Here is an 11,448-nt window from a genome sequence, read left to right as displayed (position 1 = left end):
CAAAAATAATTTTTTTATTCATTATGTTGTTGTTTTCATTTTTCTTAATTTTTTATGCATTTCCGTCAAATTAAATTTTATCAATAAATACTCAACCGGTTTTTCTCATTAGGATAGCATTTTTTAAGAGAAAAGATTAGGCTTTCAAACAAAAAAAAAAAAAACAAGAAAATCGAATAAGACATTTTCCTAAAAATCGAACTTTTATACCAATATACGGCTTGAGTCGATTCAGTTGCACGCGAGTGTAGTTTTTTGACAGTGTGAGTAAGTATCAGCAAGTACCTTTATAATTTTATATACTCTTTGGTCTTTGCCCAGCGTTGCAAAAGCTACCGATTTATCGGTAGATCTACCGATTTTGGCCCTTGTCTACCGATATACCGATTAAGCAGAGCTATCTACCGAATTTTTGAATTTTCAACTAATGTAAAATAATTTTCTAAAAAAAAAGGTAAAATAATATTCTTAATACGGTAACACTAAAAGAAAACGGTAACACAAAATCAATGCACGGGGACTTCCCGAAATTTTTCCCACCACGTCGAATATGACCGTTCAAATCCGCGATGTGTTAAAACAAATTGTACTAACACGTCATATAATAGAGTTTATTATTGTCTGGTGAGTATACAAGGGAAAATCCCTGAAGATAACTTTCTTCGGGTTTGTTTCTTGAATTAGGTATAGGACTAGTGATGGATTATTTTTGGACTATATCGATGGATTAGGATTAGTATTCGGATTCATTATTGACATGGGAAGATTCAATTCGCATTTAACAAATTAAATGTAGTGGCGAAATTTTGTGCAGTGTTAAGCGAATTCATCGCTAATTCATACTTCTTTCGCGGCAACGTGCTATTCTATCGCACCCACGGGAAGTCGGGAATACTAATAATCTGTTTCATTATTAGCAATTTAGCAGTTGCTGCGAGGAATTAAATTGTGCAATTATTATCTTTGTAAGGAAAACCTGTTATTAGGTTACTATAAGATTGTAGAGTGAGTGTGTGAGTGAGAGGAGTGATATGTTTAGTAAATAAGGCTGTTGGTTTTCTAAATAAAATAAATAAATTAGTTCTTTTTGTCACCATTGTATGCACTACTTCTATAATTAATGTTTCTTAGTGATAAAACGTATTGCTTTTGAATACTTTCTTTTTCTGTAATGTAAAATAATTATAATTATAAATGGAACAAAAATTTACACGGCGTTTAAGGTAGATTATATGAGACATTGTAACTAATAACACCTTATGTATTAACTATATTCATGCAAATAAAGAATTTGATTTAATTTAACGGAACAAATTTAAATAAATGAACGCATTATTGACTTAAAATACTTTTGTTTTACTCCGAGTAAAAATCTACCGATTTCTACCGATTTTTCGGAGCCAAATATACCGATTTTTTATTTTACACTTTTGCAACACTGTCTTTGCCACCAGGTCCGTTTGGGAAGTAGTGTGTATTGTTAAAGGTTTAACATTTTTACTGTAAAAATATATGAATTATAGAAGTAAAACCTTACCATATACAAAAGTTTAAAAGCATGGCTGACATAGGGACATTAACTATTAGTAAGTAAATGAATTTCATTAATAACCTAGCAAAGAATTTGGTATATTACTTGAGTATATAATGTAAAAATTAAATTATAGGAGAAATATACACATCCGATAAGAATGGTAGCGATGAAACTGGAGACGGTTCTGCAGAAAAGCCATTCAAGACAATCTTGCAAGCCATGCGACACGCTGGTAAAGAACCTTTTCCATCCATATACGTGGACTCGAAAGATGAACAAAAGCAGTACGACGTAGCTGCAAAATCACAGCTAAAGAAAATTCAAAAAATTTGGTGTCGAGAGAACTATAAGACTGCTGAGAAAGCTAAAGTCGACGAAGAAAACGTTGAAAAGAGACAACAAAATTTGGAAGAAGCGAAAAAAATTGTACTAAAAGAGGACCCTAACTTACCAAAAGCCACGACAGTAAAAATACTTGATGGTAAGAATTTTTTTGTTACACAAATGTTACATTGTCCCTTTTTTATTTATTTAGTTGTCTGTTGAGTAAGAGAAAATTTTATAATGAAATTGATTAATAAAATTCATTAAATATTAATAATCCATTATATTTAATTAAAAAATGTGTTTATTGTAACACTGCTGCAATAGCTGGTGCTTGACAATAAAAGTGATGCAACTTTTATTGTATTTTCAATCATCCATTTTATCGACAACTTTTAACAAAAATGTTACTAAAAGTAAAAGAATCTGCACAGGAATATAGTCATATTTTACTCATACTTTTTCATTCTGAAAAAAATAGTTATGCTGTATATATTATGATGATTTTATGATAATTTTGATAAGTTCTATTACCTCCTTTTAAAGATTATAACACTTTTCTCTTGTATTGAAAGAAATGAGAAGATTTTTTTATGCTTAGGCACAACTGTTCTTTTTTAAATTTTTACTAAAAACAATTATGGCTTAAATCACACACACACACACACATCAACCTATCACCAGGCTTTGTTGCACCAAAAACGCTGCTGCTCATCTTCTGTCTGTGCATTTCAAAGCCAGCCGTTGGATGGTTATCCCGCCATCGGTCGGCTTTTTAAGTTCCTAGGTGGTAGTGGAACTGCGTTATCCCTTAGTCACCTCTTACAACACCCAAATTCTATCCAAGGTATTAAGAAAATAATTATTCGGGTATACTTTTTTACTATGATTTTTTTATCAATAAAAATAAAAAAACTACAAAATTATCTTAACACTTTTATTTTATCTACAATGATTTATAAAAATATATAATAAATTTGAATGATGTAATAATAATGGCGAACTGCAATAATAATAACAGTCATCATGTAGATATAAAAATCTTATGCTTTTTTTACGTTATGGACGTTTTTTGCCAGCTAAGGTACCCCAACGCAACGCCCCATAAGGAACTCCATTCCAAAAAAAAATTTTGAGGTTTATTTTACTTTAGTCACCCTTTTTTTACTTGCATGATTTATATAATTATTTTTATATAGACAGCATATGTAGCTTAGTCTCATATACTTAATAGTCACTAATCATAACACACATTCATTTGTTCCTAAGGTGGCTAGTTTTTTAACTTACAGTTGGGCTGAAATATATAGACACATTTTTTTTTACTAAAAGTAATATAAAATATAATTACATACATAAATGTTCATTACACCCAAACTCGAAGCCAAAATCTAACCCACACATCCTAGTGCAGAAAACAGGATCTGAAAAGTGCTGCAACAATTTAGTCAATACTATACAACAAAGTATACTTGCTTATTTGCTTAAATTTATGGTTTTTTAAGCTGGACAGCACCGTGGAGAGAGGATATGTGTCCGTGGTTGGGTGCATCGACTAAGACGTCAAGGAAAATCCTTAGCTTTCCTTACATTGCGTGACGGTACTGGATACCTGCAATGTGTCTTACATGGAATTCTTTGCCAGACTTACAATGCTTTGCTTCTTTCCACGGAGTCATCGGTTATTCTTTATGGAAAACTTGAGGTAGTTCCCGAAGGCAAGTCGGTAAGTTATATTTTGAGAATGAACAAATATTTTCTCTTTTTATTTTCTCTTAATGTACTGTGTATATTTTCGTTTTATTTATTTTTTCACTAAAAAGATGGCACTATTATAAGATGTGTTGCAAAACCGGCTAAACTATTTTATAATATTGTAAACATTGGTATGCGACGACGACCTAATTAATTTCTTGTATGTAAATATGTGATGTTCCTATAGAGTGGTGTAGTCCTTATGGACTAAAACTCCGTAAATATAGGGGAAAAAAATATTGTTTTTTAATTTTTGTATTTTATTATAGCTACATAACATTGTATTTAATATACATTGTAACAGTATATGTTATTTATTGTATAAATAATCAATAACTTTATTGCATACAAATTAAAGTGTCAAAAAGCTACAAAACAAACCTTTTTTTTTTCATATTACTGCAATAAAATAGCTATGTCGCATAGTATGTAGCTCTTCTTTAAGGTGCAGCTAAAATAATTGTAATTACTTCTGTGTACTCTTCTCTTTCATCATAGTTTAATTATAGTTCGATAAAGTACTATATTATATTCTTCAGGCACCAGGAGGTCATGAGTTGACAGTTGATTACTGGGAGCTAATTGGCTTAGCTCCGCCCGGTGGTGCTGACGCAATACTGAATGAAGATGCTTTACCTGACGTCCAACTGGATAACAGGTAAATAATGAGAATAGTTGTTATATTTGTAACATGACTCAACTTTCATTGAAGTTGACAGAGTAGCAGTTGCTCTAAATCTAGAGCAACCCGTCAGGGGACTGCTTAACATCAGGTGAACCATACGCTTCACACTTTTCAATATCTCAAATGTTCATATGATTTGAGATATTGAAAAAATGTGCACTTATATGGGATTTTTAAACAAGAACTTTGTTTTATAAATCGAGATAGTCCCACCATTTTGTTAAAAAGTGATTAAAAACGTTATGGTGGTGAACATTTAACAGAAATCATTTGAATCATTGTCATGTTATTGTTTTATTTTGACTTATCTTGTTGATAAACCCTATATATTTAAATTATAAATTTAATTTAATTAACTCTTTATTGTACACATAAAAATAAGTTTACAATTTATAAAACAATTCACAAAAAGAAATGTACAACAGGCAATATTTTTAATTTTATTCGTTAATATGCAAGGCAATAGCATGAGAATTATTAAGCTACGATGTTTCTCGCATATGGAGAAAGATACCTTATTCAGAGAAATGTTACATGCTGAGTCAAAAATTATTTTAACGTGAATTTCTTCCAAAGGCACATAATGATACGCGGCGAGAACACGAAGGTGTTGCATGTGCGTAGTGCTGATGCACGCTTTCTGGGAGCACTTCTTTAATCCCGTGAACTCTTATGATAAATTAATAGTTCAGAAAATGAGAAAAGTTCAGAAAAAGTAATTATTTTAGACGATCGCTCTGGGCCCCAGAGCGAGAGTTTTGCCGACACGGCACACGTACCATTACCTCAGAGTCTGAGGTGCCTAAACATCGACGGTCACGGGTTCGATTCCCGTTCGGAGTGAATATTTGTGTTCATACAAATATTAAAAAAAAGAGTTTTATGCCGCGTAGTGTCGGCCGAGTAGAATAGCACCACCCCTTTCTTACTGTGGGGGTAACAAGCGACCGAGGGATAAACCTGGCTCAAAATTATCAGGATCCTGGAGAAGGAATACTTTATTTGAAACCCGGAACGGGGTCTCCGTCAAGCATTTGTGGCATACCTCTAAAATGCGAAAGACTCTTGCAGCCGAACTGGCTCCACACGTTTCGACACGTCATTACTGTGGACCTAGCTAGTGAGGTCGAGAGGGTGGCGCAGAGCTTAGGCAACTCTGCGTTTTTCTGAAGAGTGTCCTAGGCGACATAGTGTTTGTCTGACACTGTCTAAATTGTCTGCAATGGACGGACTAAGGCCAATGATGATGACAAATATTTATTTCTAGTCTGGTTGTTTTAGTCCTTGTGGGTCTCCCCACGAAAGCACGTTAAGCTGTCGGTCCCGATTGTTATCATGTACACCTGATAGCGATCGTTACTCATAGTAGGCTATTTATCTGTCAACCCACAGTAGAGCAGCGAGGTGGATTAAGCTCTAATTCTTCTCCTACGTGGAAAAAGAGACCTATGTCCAGCTGTAGGATATAACAGGAATGAAGCGAATCATTGAATACAAATGCAATTGTTTCCACAGGCATATAATGATCCGCGGTGAGAACACAACGAAGGTGCTGCGCGCGCGAGCGCTGGTGACGCGCGCGTTCCGCGAGCACTTCGCGGCGCGGCTCTACACCGAGGTGACGCCGCCCACGCTGGTGCAGACGCAGTGCGAGGGCGGCTCCACGCTCTTCAAGTTCGATTACTTCGGGTGAGGCTTTACTGTCGAAGACTGACTTAATGCATGCATCCCAGGAGGTGTGTTTCACTCTCACACAATGAAACTACAGGAAGCGCTTAGTCTTAAACCTCTATTTTTTTTTTTTATAACAATGCATTAATATGCACATAAATACATATTTTTAATACGGGAAACACAACAAACTTCAATTTATATACAGACCAAATACATATAAGTGGACAAATTGACCGGTCTGGCAACGATATCTACATTGCCCCATGTGACCCTTGGCATATGAATCATGCAATATTTGGTTCAAATTAATTAAATAATTTTAGTGGTAGATTGAGGGCAGAGGTGGGACATTTCATCACATGAGGCATGCACATTTGGATTTTGCAAAATTTTTATTTTTATTTTATTTACAAATAAAATATACCTATATACAATTTATGTGATAATCTGTGCAACAAAAACAATGAACAGTTTAACAGTGCACTGTGTTTCGAGAATCATATTAAAATATAAAATATTTTATTAAACTATTTAAAAACATATTCTATTAAACCACACAAATCCTTGGTTATATATTTAGTAAAAAAATAATAAATACTTTGTTTCCTATTTTATATTCTAGATGCTCTATATGTGTACCTATGTTTCCCTTTAGATTAGAAGGGTGAAACATAACACTTATCCATAGACCCAAAAGACAATCATTGGCAACAAAATTATATAGAGCACTGATGATATCACATGTAACATGAATTTTTTTTTTTTTTTTTTTGTAATTGACTATAATAAAATTTCTTGCCAATTTTTATTTGCACAATTGATTTTCCTACTTGGTGGATTACATTAACTTTAATTATTATTTTATTTTATTATATTACCAATTGTAATTACAATGTGGTGGATCGAATTGTATGTTTTTCTGATATGGTATTACTTTGTCTGAAATATAGATAAATTTAATATTAACCTTTATAATTTAAAAAAAAATTAAATGTTAAAGATGTATTTTTTTTTAATTTCAGGGAGCAAGCGTACCTTACACAGAGCTCGCAGCTGTACCTGGAGACGTGCCTCGCAGCGCTGGGCGACGTGTACTGCATCGCGCAGTCTTACCGCGCCGAGCAGTCGCGCACTAGGAGACATCTGGCCGAGTAAGCTATAAACATTCCTTATAATAAAAGCACAAGACCATAAACTAATCGTGCAAGCTAAGCCATTAAATACTAAAGCTAAGTAATAATTATTCCCAATACAATATATACTATGATGTTTTACTTAATGTAGTTATGAATATTTTAGTAAGTAATAATAATATTTTTACAAATGGTTGTTTCCGATCTGGGTGTCTGTCCACCGTGCCTTAAAAAGCTTGTTAAGCTTTTAGTCCCGTTTGTCATCATACACATATGATAGCGATTGTTGCTTGTAATAGGAAAATATTCATCCGCAGTGATGGAACGTGGTGAATTTGGTTTCGACCCTTCTCCTACATGAAGAAAGAGGCCAATACCCTGCAGTGGGATGTTGCAAGCTGGGTCAATTAACCAATAATTTATGTGTTAAATTTCGACATTACAGATACAGTCACGTGGAAGCTGAATGCCCTTTTATCAAATTTGATGACCTGCTGGACAGGATCGAAGATCTCGTTGTAGATGTAGTAAACAGGGTGCTGGAGTCACCAGAAGGACACTTGGTCTACGAACTTAACCCCAATTTCAGGGTTTGTTATTTTTTTAATACAAGTCTTATATAAAATTGTCATTGAAATATTAAATTAAAACTAAATAATAAATAAGAAAATAATTTTCACAAATTAATACAAATTTTAATTTGAGTATAATAGCTTATTTTTTTTTTTAATTTCAAATAAATGTTCATGATACTGGAGCTATTTATAAAAACTAACTTGGTAATAATAATTTTTTTTTAGTGATAACGCTTATTTAACCTTATTTACTTGAGAGTAGTTTACTAATAGTGAAGAATCTTCATATCCCACATGTTTATAAACATTTAACAATATCTGCTTTAATTTTACGTACAGAAACCTGAGAAGCCTTTTAAACGTATGACGTATGTTGAAGCTATCGAATATCTACGCGCTAACAACATTACTAAAGATGACGGAAGTTTCTATGAATTTGGAGAAGTAAGTATTATTCACATATAATCTTAACATACTCTATAGAATACCTGGCTATAATTGATAGAAAAAGCAAAAACCAATAGTTCCATATTATCTGAACATCACCAAAACTTAATAGGTTGCATTATGACTGCAAGAAGTGAATTAACTTACCATAATAATATTGAGTAGAAATACTCTGTTGTGTGGCCATACAGGTGTTTGCGGTGGTCTGGGTGTTTGTGCAGTCCGTGTGGGTCTCCCCACCATGCCTCGGGAGCACGTTAAGCTGTCGGTCCCGTTTATTATGTACACCTGATAGCGATCATTACTCATACTAGGGAATATATCCGCCAACCTGCATTGGAGCAGCGTGGTGGATTAAGCTCTGATCCTTCTCCTACAGGGGAAAGAGGCCTATGCCCAGTAGTGGGGTATTACAGGCTGAAGCGTAATATTCTGTTGTGTATTTCGGAAGAATTAAAAACTAAGGTTTCTTAAATACAGTAAAGATTTTCAAAGTCCGCTCTTTAAAATGGTTATAAATAAAAAAATAATCATGAGACATAAAGTCTGTTCAACGAGAAGAGATACCAAATGTAAATAAAGCCCATCATTTTTTCGTAGCGACGACGGTACAAACAAAATATAGTCTATCTCTTTCTATCTTGTTTGTCTGCTATCTGCTGCACGTCTCTGCAAGGTCGAACGATATTTTAACTGGCCTTGAAAAAACTATTGGACCGCGAACGACCCTTTGATTTTGTATTATTTATTTTTATTTCATTCCGTGTCCTGAAACGTACGGGGTGATTTTTATATTTCGATAATTATTATTTAAGAAGTATCAAATCTTATATACATAATTATATTTAACTTATTATATTTCATTCAGTAATTATCAAAATATAAATATATTTTACATTTAAAAAATTTGTGTAAGTAAAAAAAGGTTACAAAACCCTGCATAGTTGAATGACATCGCATTTGGTTTGTTTACATTTGGTATCTCGGCTCGTTGAACGCACTATAAATCATGAGACGTCACAGATTGGTATAAATGCACAGCATCAGTGTTTAATGAAACTATTATTAATACTAGTCCAATAATTATACGTAATAGAGTTTTAAACACTTTCATGAGCTAAGTATTTCTCTAGGACATTCCAGAGGGTCCAGAACGGAAGATGACAGATGCTATAGGTGTACCAATTCTGCTCTGCAAGTTTCCCGCTGAAATTAAATCTTTCTATATGCTCCGATGTGAAGACGACCACCGTCTCACTGAATCCGTTGACCTTCTCATGCCAGGTGTTGGAGAAATCGTTGGTGGGTCTATGAGGATGTGGGATCACGATGAATTAATGGAAGGTATGATATTTATATAAAAAAAATATTGTGTGACTTAGATAATGGCAAAAATGGATTTATACTGTAACACCATAAAATACATTAAGTTATACAGTATAAATATATTAAAGTTGCCGTTTTGTGTAAGGATTCGCAGAGTTATTACATTTGTTGTTTCTTTTCTTAGCTTAAAAAAATTGTTTTACTCTATTTATTTTCTGAAGAACATTCTTTTTTCTTATAAGTGATTGTTCCTCCTATTAAAGATAAATAGTGAGACGTTATCCATTGATCACACGGTTTTTTTTAGCAACTTCTTAACCCGCTTGGTAATATTTGGTGAGGCTTTAGAGAAATACCCAAAAAATTAGGTATTTCTTTTTGTGTGTATAAAGTAAATTGAAATTTTCAGAATAATGTCTTTAAATCCAGGTATAATCTTATTAAATTTTGAAAACTAAGCATTGTATTGTTACGAACACACTCCAAATCCTTCGAACCCTAACACGTAACAGTATTATACATTTCTAGACAAAGCATCAGGTTGCAGGGTCTTTATCCCCTCTTCTTCCCTTCTTTTGATATTTCGTGATGTTTTTTCGAATCAATAGACCCAAATACCAATACCCAATCGACACTGACAAATACTAATACTTATTGAGTATATTTTTTAATTTCAGGTTACAAGCGTGAAGGTATAGACCCAACTCCATACTACTGGTACACAGATCAACGAAAATTTGGTTCAGTACCACACGGTGGATACGGCCTCGGATTAGAACGTTTCCTCTGCTGGTTACTCAACAGATACCACATCCGCGAAGTGTGCCTCTACCCTCGCTTCTTGGAAAGATGCACACCCTAAAGGCCATAATAAAACTATTTGCTTTTGTTTGCATTTTATATGTTATTTTTTTTTTTTACTTTAACCATAATTCCATCCATAAACATTCAGATTAATAATTAAAGACTAAGATGAGTTTTTCCTAGTAAGTTACAGTCATTCGAATTAAGGGAAGTATTGCGAGATCTTATAATGTTTAATAGTCAACTTTTACTTCTAAACTTAGTCCAAAATACGATTCTAGCTTGTCAAATGTAAACAATATAATGTTATTGTGATCTTTACTCTAATATACTATCTATATATCTAGTATACCTCAAAAATAAAATATTTGATTCACATATGCCAGTAGTTTAAACAGTTGAAAAAACTAATATACTGAGATGTATGTCATTGACTTATTTTGTAGTTTATGTATATATTATGATACGCATAATACATAGGTTTCATTTAAGCTGGGTTATAATATTTCCGCAGATTTCATCAAATTAATTTTTATCAGACTCATATAACGTGATGTGAACGTGATATATTATATAATAGAATTTTAATAGCTCTATTAGTCTTTAACCAAAATTGCTGCAATATTTGGCGTACTTCGACTGCTTACTTCGCTGACTAAATAATCACTAAATCAATACACGTTTTCCATTACTACACCTTATCATCTTGTTTATTACATACATTAAAGTTTATTTGTTACATTAAAGTTATTGTTTTATTAAGTATATTTTGCGCAGCACTTCTTTGATTGCTTACCTGTCTCGTCATAATATGTAGGATGGACGAACTGACAATGACGATGATGTTCGAATTTCAAATTTATTTATTTTTATAATTTATGTCGCGAAGCGTGATCAATGTACTCGATACGCCAGTGTTTGTTTTTAATTAAAACTTGGAAAAAAAACAGTGTCTTATTTTATATGCATAATCATACACAATACTTTTTACCTCACCATATTATTTTATTATTGTTTAATTACAGAAATACATGGAACATTCACACAGGTCAATAAATATTCGAAATTTTGGAATGAAACTTTTTGAGATATTTTTAAATGCGTATCAAAAATTTGTCACCTAGTAATATATTTGCATCAATTATCATTTTTACAGGAAATCTCTTTTTGCAAGTAAACCAATTGTTTGTC

General features: G+C 33.0%; 1 protein-coding gene across 1 annotated transcript; it reads left to right on the top strand.

The window, feature by feature from the left end:
• Positions 1-1,426: 1,426 nt before the first annotated feature.
• LOC123663750 (asparagine--tRNA ligase, cytoplasmic) lies at positions 1,427-10,353 on the top strand. Its single transcript, XM_045598415.1, has 10 exons — positions 1,427-1,586; positions 1,668-2,015; positions 3,364-3,584; positions 4,153-4,271; positions 5,814-5,987; positions 6,995-7,123; positions 7,551-7,695; positions 8,020-8,124; positions 9,261-9,471; positions 10,131-10,353. Exons 1-10 carry the CDS (start codon positions 1,559-1,561, stop codon positions 10,313-10,315), a joined length of 1,665 nt encoding a protein of 554 aa, XP_045454371.1. The 5' UTR covers positions 1,427-1,558; the 3' UTR covers positions 10,316-10,353.
• Positions 10,354-11,448: the final 1,095 nt, after the last annotated feature.

This window comes from Melitaea cinxia, chromosome 20 (genome assembly GCF_905220565.1).
Source record: "Melitaea cinxia chromosome 20, ilMelCinx1.1, whole genome shotgun sequence".
Lineage (NCBI taxonomy): Eukaryota > Metazoa > Arthropoda > Insecta > Lepidoptera > Nymphalidae > Melitaea > Melitaea cinxia.
This window is presented reverse-complemented; position numbering and strand designations above follow the sequence as displayed.

Excerpts from the sequence above, each read along its gene's own strand:
- LOC123663750 (XM_045598415.1), top strand. The coding sequence starts at position 1,559 with ATGGCTGACATAGGGACATTAACTATTA. Across the intron at positions 2,016-3,363 it reads GACAGTAAAAATACTTGATG|CTGGACAGCACCGTGGAGAG; the intron begins GTAAGAATTTTT and ends TGGTTTTTTAAG. Across the intron at positions 5,988-6,994 it reads TTCAAGTTCGATTACTTCGG|GGAGCAAGCGTACCTTACAC; the intron begins GTGAGGCTTTAC and ends TTTTAATTTCAG.